At 37.7% G+C, this 19,940-nt stretch overlaps 1 protein-coding gene across 4 annotated transcripts in view; it reads right to left on the reverse strand.

The window, feature by feature from the left end:
* The window catches only part of LOC131693654 (hexokinase type 2), an 84,382-nt gene that overhangs the window by 30,619 nt on the left and 33,823 nt on the right, over positions 1-19,940 (reverse strand). Inside the window, exon 1 of one of the 4 annotated variants that reach the window (XM_058981663.1) lies at positions 5,108-5,652. The exons of the other annotated variants lie outside the window; for them this stretch is intronic. Within the exon in view, the coding sequence (XP_058837646.1) occupies positions 5,108-5,137 (30 nt within the window). The 5' untranslated portion in view covers positions 5,138-5,652. Of the gene's footprint in view, positions 1-5,107; positions 5,653-19,940 lie in introns of those variants that run through there. 4 annotated transcript variants of the gene reach the window in all.

Here is a 19,940-nt window from a genome sequence, read left to right on the forward strand (position 1 = left end):
GGGCAGAAGTCAATGTGAGTCGCAGCGGGCGTTCCACAGGGCTCCATTATCGGTCCAACTCTTTGGAACGGGATGTAAGAAATGAAAAGAAAATCGTGCGTTTCGCGGACGACGTATTACTAACGGTGATGAGTGAGACACTTGGAGAAGTGGACCGACAGGTGACGGAGACAATAGACGCGATCGAGAGGTGGATGAACGGGTCAAGCTGCAAATAGCTAACCACAAGACGGAAGTGTTGCTGGTCAGCAACTGCAAAGCGGTTCAGCGGATACAGATCACCGTCGAAGGCACGTGATTGCATCGAAGCGTGCACTAAAGCAATTGGGAGTGCTAATTGAGGACCGTTGAGCCTTAACAACCACGTTGATTAGATCTGCGAAAAGTCGGTCTGCTATCTACTGTTTCTGCATCGATACTTGAGCTGAAAACCAAGTGTAACCTCGAAAGAAAAGCTGAACAGGACGTTCCGGCTGGTGGTCGTACGATTGCGTACAGACTAATATCTTCGGAAGCAGTATACGTTATCGTTGAGATGATCCCCATCTGCATCACCCTGGCGGAGGATATCAAGTGCTACTGTCAATGAAACGCAAGAAATGCGAGGAAGATGATGGGAATCGATCCGATGGTGACGTGGCAGCAGGAATGACACAATACGGAGAATGGAAAGTTGGCCCTACCGGCTCATCCCAAACTTGTCGACGTTGGTCAATAGAAAGCACGGAGAGATGACCTTCACTTGTTCACTTGTCTTGTCGGGGAACTCTCCATAGGAGTAGGTCAGGTCCATCGTCAGTAGTGCTAAATGGCACAAGAAGGGAACTAAAGGGCTTTAAGAAGTTGCGATGCTAAATGGCACCGGACACGGAACCAAAAGGTTCAAGAAGTTTTGGTATTGAAACCAAAGAAGAATCGGTATCGGGAGAAATTCATTCGCCGGGGAACTCTGCGTCAGTGTACAGTCAGATTCACCGTCGGGCACTAAGCTGAGTAGACCGCGACGAGACACCACCAGTTGCACCGAGGCTCCCTACTCCACTGAAATCGCCGAACTGACCCCGGCACCTGGCTGGTTGGCTCGCTTTCGAACTTATCTCGCCGGAGAACTCTTCGTCGGAGTAAGGCTAGATCCATCGTCGGGAATTAGACCGAGTAGTTCGCGAACAAGTCGGAAGCTTAACGAGGAAGTGATACTAAGTGGAACAAGGGAACCGAAGGGCTCAGTAAATTAGACAGTCTGAAGTTTGCCGCCCAGATTGTACTCGCAGGGGAAGAGCACTAATTCTAGACCCACAGCTAGCTTTCCTAATATCATACAGAAATTGCCACGTTGTGCCGAAGTAATGCCGTGAGGTAATGCCGGAGAGGAATCAGGTTTGTGCAAAAGTAGTTGTATTAGCGGATCGGGTGGCTACTCAAACCCGTTCCCTGAGTTGTTGGTTTTTGTACATTTTTTCCTGCTCAGGTTGTTTTTGAACATTTTTTTCTGCTCTCTAAAAACATGTATACATACATACATATATTGTGTATATATATACAAAAAATATTCATATCCCCCCCAAATTTTCTTACTACGCCACTGAAACTAATTGAAAATAGTTCTAAAATACTTGAAATTATGCTATATTTCTCCGAAGTGGAGAACAATTTTGGTAAAAACTATTTTTTCTCCATTAAGGAGAAAATTGTCTGTTATCATAGTTATAGTCCGTTAACTAAGTTAGTGTGAAACGTAAATTTCATAACTAATTTAGTTATGGATTTTATGCTCTTCACGCGCAAAGATGGTTTTAAACAATTTTCTTCATAATGGAGAAAAATAAATTTTTTACGAAATTGTTCTCAACTGCAGTGCTCTTAGTGCAGTCACATAGGAATCTCATATAAAAAGATTTTGCATTACTCTTAAAATCGTCGACCTAATCCAAGCCATTTTTTATTTATTAGGTACAATTGAGGAATACTGCTTACCGCTGTCATAAACATCGCAGTTCGTGCTAACGCAAAAATTTCAATCGGTTTTGGAAAAGTTGCAATGGCTTTTATTAGATACCAACAAAAGGAATAGCGAAGATATCATGTGGTTGTTGCTGTAGTGCTATCTTGTATGATAAAACAGAATGACGTTTTCATCATATTGTAATTCTGCTTGACCACTGAGACAAAGGGTGTTACGATCAAAAATTAGTCAAACAAGAATGTGTGTAAATCGGTCAAAACTTACATTAAAAACTAAATTCATGTTGCTTAAGCTAGTTCATACTTCGAGGAACCGCGATCTGGCTGACTTCTTTTGCTTGTCGGTACGATTCGGAGTCAACACTTTCTCCCGGCTCGTTTTTAGCTCGATGCACAGTTGTAGACGATACTCCTAACTTGCTTGCGATCTCTTTGGCGGAAAGGTTGGGGTTCCGCTTGAAGCAGCTGGCAACTCTTTTCATCGTTTTTGCGGCCTCCGACTTTCAATTTCTTTTTCCGTACACTTTTATTACGCCGGTGAGAATTAGTTTGGCTACATTCAAAAATTTCGCCAACTTGGCGTGTGAGTAGTTCGGATTTTCGCAGCAAATTTTTGCTTCGTTGCTCCTTTTGCTTCGATCCCATTTTTAGAGCTAATTAAACATATATCTTTAAAATGAAAAGTGTGCAGATTTTTTAAGGATTTTTAAAGCACGATGAAAAAATGTGTCAAATTGAAGTTGACCAATTGTTGATCGTAACACTATTGTGGCAAGTACCAATTCTTAGATTGAACGAGTTGTGCCTTCTTGTGACAACAAAAACAAGACAACAGTTCTGTTATCAAGTGCAGATTGAAGCCATGACGCTTAATAGCAAGTTATTCGAAGTCTCTGATGACATACATAATTCCTAGTCAGATTTACGACAATCCTCAGCTAGGTCTTGAAAGCAAAATTTTCCCACTATAGTTTTCTCTGCTCCTTAGGTTGGCTTGTGTTTTTCAAATAATTGGACATATTTCCATTTGAGATTTACACTAGATTTGAATTTCTGAATGTCAGTTGCGAATCTAGGAGTACTGTGAGGTCTCTGATAACTGTCCCTTTCCCTAGCGGTTCCCAGGAGATGGTGTTGCTCCAAAGTGTTGGATTTTTTCTGCATGTAAAAGATATTATTGAGCACTTTGACACACTGAGAGCCAGTAAGTTGCGATTACGCCTATTACAACAGGCATCTAAGTGTCGCTGTTATTCCATGCAGTCATCTCTTGACCGCAAAATGAAAAATGGTTTGAGATCATCAGTGTGTATAACTTTACTCCCTGAAGGTATAACATTGAAGAACATAGAAAGAAGCAATGATCCGAAATTGCTTCCTTGTGGTACACCTAACCCAAAAGTTGAGGCTATATGATTCATTATTTCATAATTTCACAGATAGAAAATGATCAACGAGATATGATTTGAGCCACCCTGTAAAATTTAACAAACTGCTCAGCTGCTCTATCGTTGCTAGTAGAAGTGAATGATCAAATAATTAGCTGAATTTCGGCAAAAAATGGCTTTCCCAAAAATCAGCAAAACAAAAATTGCAAAGCTGAACTTTCAGCAAATCCTGCATGCGACATGCATGCGTGAGTGCGACGTTTGTTTACTTTTTTAGCAAAAACTCAATATAGACAACCGATCTTCGTAATATTTGATACAGTTACGGATTTTTCCCCTGTGATAACGAGTTTCGAGAAATCGCGGCTTTTTCTTCATGAGTTCAGCATCTTACGGTTTTGTGAACGAATTTACGAGCGCCAGTTATTAATCTATAATATATTTCTGGCGCTAATTACATTTTTTCTATCCGGAAATTAGACGTTATCAAATAAATAATGGTCAAGTCTCGATATCTCTCTTTTATCTGCAGCTCGAATCAATAACTGGTCATAACTACACTATATTTAACGCGGAAGAGTCACAGGAGAATGCTTCCCAAACGATTACTAACTCACCTACGGCGAACCAATCCAAAACAAATTTTTCAATACCAATGCCTGAACAGCTGTTCAGACCATAATGATAACCGTAAAAGAAGCATCCAGCACTCCAAAATAAACTGTAAGCAACATTGGCAAGGAAGGTAATAACAATGACGATGGAAAGAAGCAGGGAAGAACATCTGATCGCGGACACCAAGGCAACTTCAGTCATGATGACCTGAACGTGGAAAACAAAAGAGAATTGAATGACCTCTCTGACGCAGTACGCGAATGGACAAATGTTTCGCCTCCGTAAAAGAAGGTCTCCGATCGCAATTAAAATTTTGTCGCTCAAGATCCATTTTTCGTTCAATAATTTTTGTTTATACTTTTATTTTTCACATATTGTAAACATATAAAAGACCCAAGGCTCTCTTAAACTACAGCTACCGCCATGAGCCGTGTCAAATAAACGAATTAAAAAAAATATATGTCGAAGGTTATCGAGATTTATGCGCATTTTAGGAATATTTCAAATTCAACCATCAAATGGACTTTTTCTTATTCAACACTTATATAAATATGCCACTTTAGTAAGCAAGTTATTGTTTACAAAACGGTACTTCGAATCTCTTGCCCGCTTACAGTAGCTCGAATATGCAATCCGATCTTCTCTACCTGACAAGTCGTCTTCCGAATGCGACGAACTAAAATGAATGATCGCGACTCTGAGAGACGAATACTCCTACAGTGGTATATCTCACGCATTGTTGCCTATCATTGTATCTTTGACGTACTACATATAAGTGACGCATTGCATCGGCAGATGAGATTATCACGCGCACGTTGATGAGCAATACCACGCGCGCTTTTAGCGTACTCGCGGTCTCGTGGCGTCATTTAGTGAGGTGTTTTAATTCTCTTTCTTTCCCGATGTGCCAAGTCCAAGGAGGTTTAGAGGTCACAGACAGAAATGTTTTTTTTCCTCGCGAAAGAATGAAATTGCTCGTCCAACTTTTATATCGCATTTCATGGCAATCAGCAAATTATTTGATGGCACATTTCTAATATCACTTACTTACGAAAAGCCAAAAATTGTTTCCGCTATTCCACTGTCTAGTGTTATTAAATCATTTGATTTCGATCAAAACGTATGCACTCTTGTATGTTTACCTTGCTGAAATTATCCTTTATGACTCCCATACTCGAACAAATATCTCCGGACTGGATCACTTTATAACTTTATTAGTTCTATCACTGCTAATCCTACGAACTGCGATAAGCGTAATTGATGTTAAAATGGGGCACTTGTTGCAATATTCTTTACTTTAGAATTATGTCTTCCCGTCAGTATCGTAATCACTATATTTGCTCTACGGTAATGTGATCTTCCCGCCTCCAGAGCTTGATTGGAAATGCACTTATCAACTCGCTGGCAGGCTTGTTTTCCTGCTTCCCTATCTTGCTTAACCTCACAACTATTTCACACAGAAAGGCGGCAGGCGCGTGTGTTGTAAGCCTGCTAACGACTACTAGTGGCGGACCTATCTCTTTAGTGCGAAAGTTCGAATACGAGTGAGCTTGGACTATAGGATGGATTATCCACTCCCGTACTGGCGAGATGACTAGATTCACAAAAGGCAGGACCGTGGCAGTCTCGTCAGACTTTCATCTCTCTTGATACCAAAGTAAACACAGCAACGACTTCAATACGGACAAAATGAATGATCTTCGGTGGGTGATCGGAATTCTACTTATATATATATACCAGAGCGCAATTTAAACGAGGGCTGTCTGTGACGATTGTGCCGGTTTCTAAACTAAACGAAATTCGATCGATTGATAAGACGGATAATAGTACACTGTACACATGTAATCAATTTCACATCTGTTTAGTGTCGTCACTAACACTACTATGCACTACCAGGACAGTAGCAGAATGTGTTAGTAGTAACAATATAATAATCACCACAAGTTAGATGTCCGTGATTTATGATTTGTGTAAAGTGCAAAAGGATTGCTTTGTTGATTACCGGTTAAAAACCAGATCGTACACGTTCCATTTTGTGAGTCGCAAAATTTAAAATACATGAATTCGTTGAAAATGGGCTGCAAACGTTGAACCAAATTGATATTCATTTATTATCCTTACTTAGCATAACAAAAAACCGAAGACATCCAAAAAAACTCGTTCAAGTTGGTGGACAATATTCAGAACGGTTCTAAATCTATCTGCAAATCGTCCCAAAATAAAGCAGTTTGGTTTATTTTTTTTTAACTACTCGTGATCAAGATTTTTCTTTGGTTGCCTCCCTTTGCGTCATTGCTTTTTCTTTTGTTTGTTTTCCCTGCTAGTCGAATAGCTGAACGCGAATTGAAATTTTTTTGAGTTCATGTGCTCCGAACCGTGTACGCATCGATCCATCGGTTAAGGCAGTACAGTGAAGACCCGTTTTTATCAGCCCCTTGGCGAATTTTAGGCTGATAAAACAGGGACATTGATAAAATCGAGACACATATTTTTCTGTCTTTTTAATAAAACGAAGCTCTAAAAATATTCTTTTTTGGTCCTTAGATATAGCCACGCAACCCTTTCTGATTATTTGCTTTAAGTTTTCCTTAAGGGGGTCTGACAGTAAAAAATTAAAAAAAAGAATTAATATTTTTATTTATGCATTTTTCGGATCTCTAAGATTAGAAATAAATGCCCAAGAAAGAATTTACTCGAATTCAATTTGCTTCGGCTGTTAGAGCCCATCAAACTACCAACTATCAATTTTCATATGAAGCTGATTAAATCGGGTCAAAAGCTGATAAAATCGGGGGTAGGTAACATCGGGGGCTGATAAAATCGGGTGCTGATAAAATTGGGTCTCCACTGGATATTAGGGTGGGGCATTGTTATATGGAAAAACGTAATCATAGTCACATCAACCGAGCACAGCACTTTTTTGGTTCCTTTTAGGGTCCCAAACAACTGTGCAAAATTTGGGGTCGATTGGTGTTGACACGGTGTAGCGCATTGCGTTTGAAATTTGTATGGAGATTAGTATGGGAAAACCTATATTTTTGCATTTTTAATTTTACAGACTACAATCCTTCCTTTAGAAAGCAAACAAATAGATAGAAGTGTAGTCCAGGATATGCTGAACAACTTTGCCGAAGGATGTATGGTGTTAGAATATCTCTAAGCCAAGTTATAGCTGTTCAAAGTTCGATACATCGAATTAAATGTCAAAAATCATTTTTATTGCCAACACTGCCGGTGTACCATGGTATTTCATATAGCATTCCAAAATAACATTATATATTTTAGTTTTACCACATTGGTATGTTTGGATGAATTATTCAAAAGCCTTAGCTCAATTTCATGAGCGTAGGTAGTTGAGCAATAGGGTGTAGTGAAGGGTGAGGGGGGATGGGGGGACTTTAATATGTAGAAAATCTGAACTGAAATGTTGTCGAGGTGGAATGTTCAAATGAATTATTTCAAAACAATTACACAATGTCCTACGCATTATAGTAACGATGAAATAAAACATACTGTATCCCTTTACCTTGACTTTTATCAATAGAAGTTACGTTACAGACTGAATCAACTGATGTCGAGTTGATATGTCAGAGAATTGCATTGATTTTATGTCAGTTTAATAGGCACTATGATTTGATGAGAGGCTCATTTCGACGCTGTTCGATCACCTGAAGCAAAAATTGTTGTAGGGATCTGGTGGATTTCATTTTGAAATCCAGAAATTAGCTTCACGCTTCGTGATCGAACAGCATAGAAATGAGCATGCTATCAAATCATAATGCGTATTAACAGTTATATGTCCAACAAAAAACACCTTTATCAGGCCAACGAGGGTACTCGGGTACCCACAAATTGAAATGCTCATAACTATGGCTTCCTTTAACCGATTTGGACACTTTTAGATGTTTTGGATTCAGGAACTCGTCTGCTTTTTGATTTTGTACAACAGAACCGGAATAATGGATCCGGTTTTTGGTAATCCGGATTTTCCGGAGTAATGTTCCAGTACTAGGATATGATTTGTAAATTTTAATAATGTCCTAGCAATATGAGTATCAAAACTCTTCAAATTGTCTCGGAGGTCTGTTTTTTATTGTTACGGGGCCGTATGGCAATTTGAAAAATGGGATTGGAACGGAATGGCCACTCACGGCCTCACAGGAACCTGCTCCGGAATGTCCGTTCCGGGGTTAAATCACCAAATGGTTCCAAAACTACGAGATGCAGCCTACTGATGCAAATCCATGAATTTTGATGCCCGTATTGCTAGTATTCCATTGAAGTTCGCAAATAGTACCCCCGCACTGGAACCTGCTTCCGGAAACCTGGATTCCCGGAAACCGAATGGAGTAACCCGATTCATTTTTACCAAGTCCAAAAGTGGATGAGTTCTTGAATCCAAAACGGTCAAAAGTATCGAAATTGGTTGGATATTACCTTAGTTATGAGCATTTTAGTTTTGTGGGTACCCGGGTACCCACGTTGGCCTGTTACGTAGTAAAAAAAATCAGGAGCCCCTCCTCACTCCCACCCTTACTATATCAACAATATTATTAACCCAAAAGCTTAACTTAGTGAAGTTCTAAGATGTCACAATATTTCAATTTCCAGCTATGGATAAAACATAGGAATTTAATTAATTGAAACTCAAAAAGGTACCCGGGTACCGCGTCGGACACACAACGGTTAAACCAAAATATAATCCTCTGACATATCAACGCGACATCAGTTAATTCAGTCTGTAACGTAACTTCTATTGATAAAAGTCAAGGCAAAGGGATACAGTATGTTTTATTTCATCGTTACTATTATGCGTAGGACATTGTGTAATTGTTATGAAATAATTCATCTGAACATTCCAACTCGACAACATTTCAGTTCGAATTTCTACATATTAAAGTCCCCCCCCCATCCCCCCTCACTACGCCCTATTGCTCAACTACCTACGCTCATGAAATTGAGCTAAGGCTTTTGAATAATTCATCCAAACATACCAATGTGGTAAAACTAAAATATATAATGTTATTTTGGAATGCTATATGAAATACCATGGTACACCGGCAGTGTTGGCTATAAAAATGATTTTTGGTATTTAATTTGATGTATCGAACTTTGAACAGCTATAACTTGGCTTAGAGACATTCTAATACCATACATCCTTCGGCAAAGTTGTTCAGCATATCCTGGACTACACTTCTATCTATTTGTTTGCATACTAAAGGAAGAATTGTAGTCTGTAAAAGTAAAAATGCAAAAATGTAGGTTTTCCCATACTTATCTCCATACAAATTTCAAACGCAATGCGCTACGCCGGGTCAACACCAATCGACCCCAAATTTTGCACAGTTGTTTGGGATCCCAAAAGGAACCAAAAAAGTGCTGTGCTGAAAAAACGATCATTTTGCCCCACCCTACTGGATATATCCTTTGATTTATAAATAGGGTCATCTTAGCTAGCTTCTATTAATCTTAACCTATGATGATTCAAATTTAAATAAGAAAACAGAAGCCTGAAATGCTCAATGAATTTTATTTATTAGTTAGATTTATATTCAACAGGTATTTAGTAATGTTTTGAAATATTTGCATTGAATTTTAGTATTTATTCCACCTTCCGTTGCGACTTATTGAAACGCAATATCGTTATGCACTTGATTAAAACAGAATAATATTTTTTATTTAAAAAAAACATCTTACCCGTCAGGATCGCAAAGCAATTAACGTAGAATTTGCATGATTGCACTGTTTACATAACTGCAGGGCTTAGCGTAGTACTCTTGTATATAGCTCATCTGGGTTCGATTCCTAACTCTACACATAGGGATAGAAATGTTTCTATCCCATAAAAAAGGCGATTGTCCCTAAGGTTAAAATCTCTATAATCAAATCAAAAGAAAAAGATAAATGAGAACAAATGTTCCCCACTCTATTTAAATAGGCGAAGCAGTAATGATCATCCCTATTTTGATTTAAAAGCAACGACAAGTTTATTAGCCTAGTTTGATTGATAACCTTATCACATACAGTCAATTTAATCAGTTGGTTAATTTGATTAGGCACTCCATATTTTGCATAAGGATCTGAGATAGTGAGATGCGCTTGGATTAAACAAAATTGTAAATAAGTATGAAAGCAGTGTATTCTCAACATGTATAAAACGTTTCATAGCGTAGGTATGAATTTTGTAGACATCACAGATACAAATTCAGCCCTTCGTTGTGCAGAAGGATAATTTCGCAGATAACAGACGTTTCAGCTTAATTTAAAATATGTGTGAACATCTGTAACTGTCACATCAAACAAAGCAAGCGCAAGGAACACGTTTGGCAAACGTTTGTTGGTGGCGCAGTGATCGAGTCAAACACATGTCAACAATTGAGCAGATGACACTATTGAGTCAATGATTTCCAACGTTTATCGAATAAAAAGTTAATACAGATACATTTTGTTGTAGCACAAACGTCTGGTATCTGTGTTGATTCTCCACCTACTTAACGGAAAGTTGGTGGTTTGGAAGGGGGTAAGGTCTAGGATTTGCTCCAACCAAGCGATGTGTCCTGTAAAGCATAGTTTATGAAGTAGTTGTTCAGTTATTCTTCGAGTACATGGTCACTCGAAAACGAAAAGATATTGTTTAGTTTTCGAGCTTTTTATAAACTCTGGGTAGCCGGCTGCCGAGAGTATCCTATGTTCTGTAAGCAAAGGCAATTTGCCCTCCACACAGCCAGCCGTGGGAGTATTTCATAGAAAAGCTAATCTTCTCTACGTAATTGACCGAATTCTTCTTTACGATATTTTTATTGGGTTGAAAACCACCGATTAACTACGCGTAATATAGACAAATAGTTATGATAGCGCGAAATGTTTTAAATTAAGGAACATTGTTTGTAAAATACGCGTATACGACCAGTAATAATGACCATTGAAGGGAATTACAAGGTGTTGGTAACCTGATGCAGGGGCTTTTTAGCAATAATGGAACTTGAAATTAGATTCATAAATTTATACGAGGCTAATTTCTAGATCACCGATCAACTATTCAATTTTACGGTAGTGTTTTCGTTACTTCGTTACCACCCAGTCGTCGTCGGTCTAGGAACCGAATGTAATCAATGGACTCAGACTTGCGTGGAGGCATAAGATAGGAGACTTATGAGGACTATGTTATCTTACCGTTTGACGAGCGGAAGTTGTTTGAGTGTTTCAATCAATTATTTAACACATTCATGTCCATATAGCACTTAACTATCAAGAAACATGCAAAACCTAACTATAATAAGTAAAGAAGTTTGCGATTCGACGTCTTTTCAAACTATGTTACTTGAACAAGTCAAGTTATTAGTCTCACTTGTTTCTATGAATAAATCTTACCCTACCCAAAAGAAATGTGTCCAAAAATGTGGTGCAAGCAGGAAGTAAGATGTGCCTATCGAATGTTTCATATGTGCGGAAAAAATGCACCTGATTTCATGAATAAAGTATCATGATCTGATTTTCGTGTTTGTGAATTAGTTCACGAAATCATATAATACGTTACCACTTTCATGGTGTAGTTTAAAAATATGCGATTTTGTGCATGTTCTTGACATTTCCACATGAACAATTGGCACAGAACTTCATGGTTAATTCGTGGTTTCGAGAACTGGTTCATGATTCCTAGTTTATTAGACACAACTCAATATTCGTGGGAATATTATTCAAGAATACGTGAACTGGCCAATGATTACTAATATAATAGTCGCAACTCACAATTCGTATTCGTGAAATAGTTCACAAAATCATAAAATATTATTCATGAATTTGTGAACTAGTGTTTCATAGTAGATCATTCTCGATCTTTTTTGCCTGCTTGTGATACTTAAACAATATCGTGAATCATTTTCTTGAATTAAAAATTGTCATTTTTTACGAAAAATTCCGCCATTTTCTGAGTAAAAAAACTTCTTAATTGAAAAATTATCTTAAAACTCAACGTGATTTTTTCCAGAGACGATCTACAAAAATCTTCGTCACCGAGTCCTTATGGTTTAAGATGCTGACTGCCAAATAAGTCGCAACATTGACCACCTGCCTGCCAGAATTTTTACAAGATTTTTGGCGCTAGGTCCCAGATTCCACTATTCAGAGAATCGTTGATGTTTTGGGTGTGGGCTACTAAGCACCTTTCCAATAAATCATTAGATGATAGACTTTCGTAGATCCTGACATGTTCGAAAGTTTCTAAAGTTCCTTTTACTTCAGCCTGTAGCCAATTGCACCAACTGTCCTCGCCGGGTGAACACTTTTGGTGTTAGAGATTTTCGTTCGATGACGAGCAGTGTTCGAGGGAAGCCCAGATTTAAAATTAGCTGGCTGATTGATCATCATCCCTTCAACTTTCCCTTTCCTTTCCAACCGATACCTTTGTATTCTTTCTTCAGTTTTCATAATCTCGTTCCCATACGCTTCTCAACATGTCCGACGCATGCTTTCTTCCGTACGATAGTCTCGTCCCAAAAAACAAGAAACCATTAACAGACGCGCTCATATACATAAACCGTCAAAAATGAACCGGTGAATTCTTTAAACAATGATTTTTCCATAGACAAGCGCCATCGTGGTGCGCCGCGCTTAGTATCTCAGAAACGGCCGGAGATGGGTTTCGGTTCCCAGAAATATGCCAAGGAATATGATGTTTACCAAATCCTTTCTGTGGCGTATTCTAATGATTCATATAGCTTGAAATTAAACAAAGAAAAAAAATCGGTTTTTTGAAACCACGAGAGTAGAAGACCCCTTTAAAGACGCTTTTTGATTGATTTTTGTCTTTAATATACTTTACTTTAAGATACTATTTGATTTTTCATTTCCAATAAATGTACGAGCGCCAAGAAAGCTGTAGCGATGGCTACATGAACGTGTGCGATGACGCGAGAAAAGGCACACTGATTGAATGCCAATACAATTAATGTATCATTCATAAGAAAAAGGGTCGGGAGGACAAGAATTTGTTTTTTTAATGTTGTATACATTGTATACTATAAAAGATCAACGACTCATGGAGCCGTGTCAAATAAACCGATTAAAAAACCGAACTATACGATTCTCCAGACTAGAAAAACTTCAATTGATTAAGACAAATGTGTTCATAGAAATCCACAGGATGACAATTTTAGCCAAACTAAGGAGTTATACTCAAATTTAGATATGTACAAATGTATAGTATTTGGCTGAATATCTGCAGCTGCAGTTGAGACACCAGCACTTACTTTTGTACGCAGAAACTGATTTTGGAATTTAACAAATCAAAAAATCTACGAAAGTCATTATTTTTAATGACCTCATGTTACGACAGGTCTAATCGAGGTTTACTGAGAACTGCCGGTACAACTGTTAATGCATTAATTGCAGGTTAAGTTAGTCACCTTTAAATTTTCTAAAGCGTTTTCTTATAAATGATCCCAAATCCAAAGTGTAAGCAAATTGTTTGGTTTCTGTACTGAATGGTTCATGTGTCGTTTCGATTTTTTTTTATTTTTTAAACCTTCCAACTAACCCAACAAATGTTGCAAAAACTCCAAAAATGCCACGTCATTTATGGATGCAGCCATATGTGATTCAAATTCTAATGTTCTAAAACTGACTGCAGACCAGGCAATAGAACACACGCCCCAAAAAAAAATATTCACTATGGATTTTGTTCTATCTATTCCAACGCTGTTGTTGTTACTCCAATACTCTACATTTCTAGAGATTTATACACATTACTGTTTCTAGAGTCTGTTCTTCATATTTTCATATTTCGAGTTCATATTTGGAAGAAAATTTTTGGAGTCCATTACAATTCAATTGAGCGATTATCCGGAAAAAGTCAATATTCGTGCCGGTTTAATCTACATACGGACAGCGTATACTTGATGCTTGGTCGGGAGCATCAGCACCAGAGAAGCAAATGTTCATGATGCTTTCGTCATTTTTCTTTTTTCCTCTCTCGGTGAATGGTACGAAGTTAAACGAGATACTCAACCGCATGTTTGAAGATGTATCGTTCGTTATCGAATTTTTTGCCAGTGACGTAAATTAGGTAGAAGTACGTCAAACGCCCGAGAAAGAATAAATGCTGATAATACTAAGACAGTATATCTGCATATGTGTCAGGATAATATTCCATTTGAATCAATCGACAACAATTTTGGTGTTTACAAATTTACGAGTTTCCAAAAGATTTTTTTCAATTGTCAAAATACTGTAGTTTCCAATATTACAAACGAATAATCAAGTAGCATTGAAATAAATTTACAATCAAGCAGTCAATATACCGTTAACACGAGGCAGATCGAAACGTATAGAAATCACATCAACATTTCAAAGACCTAGCTGCTCTGATCTGGCTCGCATCGGTTAAAAATTTCACAATAACAATTCCAATGAAAGAAGAAAATCATACATATGTACCTACATTAGCAATAGTGTTGGTTGTTTTCATTTCCCGTCACAATCGACGCCAATTATGATGCGCAGTTTTCTCCCTGTTATTTGGCTTCTTCCCTTGATCCCACTATGTTTACAAGTTGTGCGATATGTGTCTGCAGTACAGTGGGGATAATTGGTGTACGGAAACGTGATTTCAAATTAGTACTGCTCGGTTTTTGAGAAAAGGCGCTATTGTTCTTACGAACTTAATCTTCAGCCAGGAAGGATTGTATTGTAATTGACATGACGCTAGGAATTTGATATTGTTCTTCGGTCTTATAGGAACTGTGGAAATTATTATGGAAAATCATGCTTGAATGCCTGTAAATTTTTAAGCCTGAAACTTCCTAGTAATTATGTAGATTGGAGATGGGCATCACGATTCACTCACAAAGAAGTATCAACTATTTTGAAAATTAATGGCTGTTGATTTGGAGTAGATTTTTGAATCCCAATATTCAATAAAATACTAATGTGTTTATCTTTGCATCTTGTAAGGATCATAATGATCAATCACTCCGCCAGTGAGTTGTAAATAGTAAAAGTACCCCATTCTTAGGTTGCAATTATACACTCTACTAATTTGCTAAAAGACATTGTTTTAAAAGAATAGTAATTCTGTAAAAAAAATCGTGGCTCACTCTTTTACAAAAGTCGATTCTTTTGATCGATTCATGACTCACTCGCCCATCTATGATGTGGATACATATTCCAAGAAATGCTGACCATCATCTTTGCTGAAGGAACATAGAATCTGTATGCGGTGTACACATAGAAGATTGATTTCAAACAAATTTTATTTCATTTGTTCATATGAATTATCCAAAGGCATTTGTAAATTTCTTCACTATAAGTGAAATTTCAAAGCGTAATAATTTTTATGATTCAAGTCATGTCGAGTGTTAGCAGAAATGTTTTATTAATTCAAATTATTGAATTTTCCCCCTTTTTTAATATTTTAGCACAGTTCTTGAGGAAAACCTAGTAATATCTAGAAATGAAAATGAAAAAAGTTTCAGATTCAAGCACAAGTTTCAAATGCAATACAGGATGCCAGGTCATCTTCAATCGACCCCAAATTTTGCATAGTTATTTGAGACACCACTAGGGTTCGCAGTACCGACCCTTTTTGGCGAGAACCGGTACTACGGTACTGAAGCCCTCAGTACCGGTAGTATCGGTAAAGTACCGGTACTCGAATATTTTTTTAAAAAAATCGAAAAAAGCTTCAAAGTGAAATTGAATGCTTAAACTGATGACCTTATTCTCAGATGATTGATTTGTGCTGATCAAAAAACCATGTTTATTGTTTTTAATTGCTTCGGTATGGCATGACTCATTTCAGCAAAATATATTTTTCGTATGCAGCACCTTTTTTATTTCGAAATCTAGGCCACTTTAAAATCAATAACTGCTAAGCGGTGCGACTTTCTTCGATTTCACAGATTGTAAATGTATGAAAACCTATTAACAACAGTAAATCAAAGCGATCTCCGAGCAGGCTGCTCGCATTTCCCCTCTTGCTTTTCAATAAATTGGCTTCGACCTTTATGTCGTTTGCCTACTGTTCTCTAATGTAACGCTCCTTGCTTTCCTGTAAACTATGGAGTTTTGCTGTCATCAATAAATACAAATCGCCCCATTTGAAGCAGTTCACCAAGTCCAAAATTGTTAGCTACTAAATCGCTGTTCGTTCTTTTATAGATAAAGGTTTAAGAGCAAACCAAATACAGACATGACTTAGACCATAGTCTTATTACGCGCCACCCAGTGAATAATGGAAACCAATTAGAATGTCGCTAATAAAAAAAAATCATTGGAAATTTTTACGTCTCTGACACTAGATGTGAATATTTTGAAATTTAGTACAAGATCTATAAATTTAATTTCTTAGCGCATTCGCGAATAGTTTTTTTCTTCTTATGTTGCCTTTTTTGTCGTTGAGAACTGATGTGTCCACTACCAGGGGGCTCTCTGTGCGAGCCTTTTGGTGTGGGGGTGATAGGCGGGCCTATTTTAAAAAACCTATTTTAATCCACCTAGCAGTGCAATTGTGCCTTTCTCAATCATGAATCACGAGAATGTGTGCGTTGTTCATATTCATTAAAAACTTTTAAATGCATATGGGTCATTCCATGCGAAGTGATCAAGGTACGTGTAATCGACCTCCACGGATTTGAACAAAATTTAGAGGAATTGTTCATCTAGGGCCAATATATAAAAACCCAAATTTTTGTGACAATTGAACCACCCCTCGGGTCATTGGAGCACCCCCCGTTTTGGCAAATTGCCAAAACTCTTGATTTTCTTTTGATCATATCTCCGGTTCTATTTACTCTAGAATCAAACCACAAGATGGCTTTTGAAGAAAATTGTTCAAGGAATCTATAAAAAATATTGTTTTTTGTCGACAGTGTTGCCAACTATGCAATTTTTTCAGTTAAATATTAAAAGTTAATTTTTCTCAAAATACGTACATTTTAATTTTGAAAATTTTAATGCCATCGCGTTCCTCAGACATTTTTACATAAAAAACACTTATCATCCCAATATAATATGAGCGCATCCTGAGATACACCGTTTTGAAGAGAAAAAACCGCAATTTCCCATATAAAATCGCAAGCGCACAACACTAAAAAACCAACTTGAGTATTCTGAGTTCAAACATAATTTTTCGTGAAGTAGACGAGAAATGATGAAAAACTACGTATTTGGTTTGCTTCTAGCAGATCTGGGTCGATTTTTATGACAGTTTGAAGATTTTCTCAATTTTGGCCAATAAAAATGGATTTTTATATGAGAAAATCGGAGTTTTTCCCTTCAAAACGGTATATCTCAGGATGCGCTCATATTATATTGGGATGATAAGTGTTTTTTATGTAAAAATGTCTGAGGAACGCGATGGCATTAAAATTTTCAAAATTAAAATATACGTATTTTGAGAAAAATTAACTTTTAATATTTAACTGAAAAAATTGTATAGTTGGCAACACTGTCGGCAAAAAATAATATTTTTTATAGACTCCTTGAACAATTTTCTTCAAAAGCCATCTTGTGGTTTGATTCTAGAGTAAATAGAACCGGAGATATGATCAAAAGAAAATCAAGGGTTTTGGCAATTTGCCAAAACGGGGGGTGCTCCCATGACCCGAGGGGTGGTTCAATTGACACAAAAATTTGGGTTTTTATATATTGGCCCTGGATGAACAATTCCTCCAAATTTTGTTCAAATCCGTGAAGGTCGATTTCAAGTTTGCATCTTTTTTTGATCACTTCGCGTGGAATGACCCATATATTACATTTTATTATTATACATCACATGACAACTATATACAGGAAAATAAATCATTATTCGAGTTCTAAAATTTTGAAAAAGAAAAAACAGCCACGGTAATATTGAACTGAAAAAAAGGTGCGAAATCGGCAAAGTCCCAAAAAGTCGATTTTTATAAAACAAAATTTTCGAGATAACATAAAATCTCGACGTTTCATGCATTTTAAAGATGTTTGGCATCAAAAATACGAATTCAATTTCTGAAATTTCATGGGGTCCCCCCATTGAAAAAAAAAATTGAGTTCCGGCTTATATGGGAATTTCATATGTGACCGGACGATTTAGTATATATTTCCGGACCCATATAAGCGATCCGTACGAAATTTTATGGACATCTGTGGGGATATTATAGCTATTATTTGGGACTAAGTTTGTGAAAATCGGCCCAACCATTTCCGGGAAACTGATGTGAGTTCGTAAATTTTGAAAGATGGCCGCTTTTCCCGGGCACTTTCGGAACCGTCTATGGTGGTCAATGTAGTCAACGAAAGTTTGGTTGGCCGTCGGTGACCTAGAACAGCAAATTTAAGTTGTTTGAGAGACATTTTAGCGAAATTTTTACCTTTTTTGCTTTCATCGGAGTATCGGTTTGAATCACAATTTGCTATGTGATCGCACGCCACAACCTGTAACTCCGGAACGGGAAGTCGGATCGGGATGAAATTAAATAGCCATTTACGGGGACGCAATACCTTTCATTTGAGGCCAAGTTTAGTCGAATCGGTCTAGCCATCTTCGAGAAACCGATGTGACTGTTATTCTGAATTTAGGTACTTCCGCCGGGGCTTCCGGAACCGATGATGGTAGCCAATACTACAAATCGAAGCAGTTGTGGTCATATTTTGGAAAAATTTCACCTTTATACATTCATTGCAGAATTTATTAAAATCGACATTTTCTGCGTGTTCGTACTCATCACCCTGTAATTCCGGAACCGGAAGTCGGATCCATTAGAAATTCAATAGCAGCCTATGGGAACGTTGCACCTTTTATTTGAGACTAAGTTTGTCAAAATCGGTTCAGCCATCTCTGAGAAAAATGAGTGACATTTTTGGTCACATACACACACATACACACACATACATACATACATACACACATACATACACACACAGACATTTTCCGAACTCGACGAACTGAATCGAATGGTATATGTCACTCGGCCCTCCGGGCCTCCGTTAAAAATCGGTTTTCAGAGCAATTGCAATACCTTTCTATTGAGAAAGGCAAAAAGGTGCGAAATCGGCAAAGTCCCAAAAAGCCGATTTTTATAAAAAAAAATTTTTCGAGATAACATAAAATCTCGACGTTTCATGCATTTTAAAGATGTTTGGCATCAAAAATACGAATTCGATTTCTGAAATTTCATGAGGTCCCCCTTTGAAAAAAAAATTGAGTTCCGAATTATATGGGAATTTCATATGTGACCGGACGGTTTAGTCTATATTTCCGGAACCATATGAGCGATCCGTACGAAATTTTATAAACATCTATGGGGATATTATAGCTATAATTTGGGACTAAGTTTGTGAAAATCGGCCCAACCATTTCCGGGAAACTGATGTGAGTTCGTAAATTTTGAAAGATGGCCGCTTTTCCCGGGCACTTCCGGAACCGTCTATGGTGGTCAATGTAGTCAACGAAAGTTTGGTTGGCCGTCGGTGACCTAGAACAGCAAATTTAAGTTGTTTGAGAGACATTTTAGCGAAATTTTTACCTTTTTTGCTTTCATCGGAGTATCGGTTTGAATCACAATTTGCTATGTGATCGCACGCCACAACCTGTAACTCCGGAACCGGAAGTCGGATCGGGATGAAATTAAATAGCCATTTACGGGGACGCAATACCTTTCATTTGAGGCCAAGTTTAGTCGAATCGGTCTAGCCATCTTCGAGAAACCGATGTGACTGTTATTCTGAATTTAGGTACTTCCGCCGGGGCTTCCGGAACCGAGGATGGTGGCCAATGTGGCCAAATAGACTTTGAATGGATGTTAGTGACCCAATACTACAAATCGAAGCAGTTGTGGTCATATTTTGGAAAAATTTTCACCTTTATACATTCATTGCAGAATTTATTAAAATCGACATTTTCTGCGTGTTCGTACTTATCACCCTGTAATTCCGGAACCGGAAGTCGGATCCATTAGAAATTCAATAGCAGCCTATGGGAACGTTGCACCTTTCATT

This window comes from Topomyia yanbarensis, chromosome 3 (assembly GCF_030247195.1).
Source record: "Topomyia yanbarensis strain Yona2022 chromosome 3, ASM3024719v1, whole genome shotgun sequence".
NCBI lineage: Eukaryota > Metazoa > Arthropoda > Insecta > Diptera > Culicidae > Topomyia > Topomyia yanbarensis.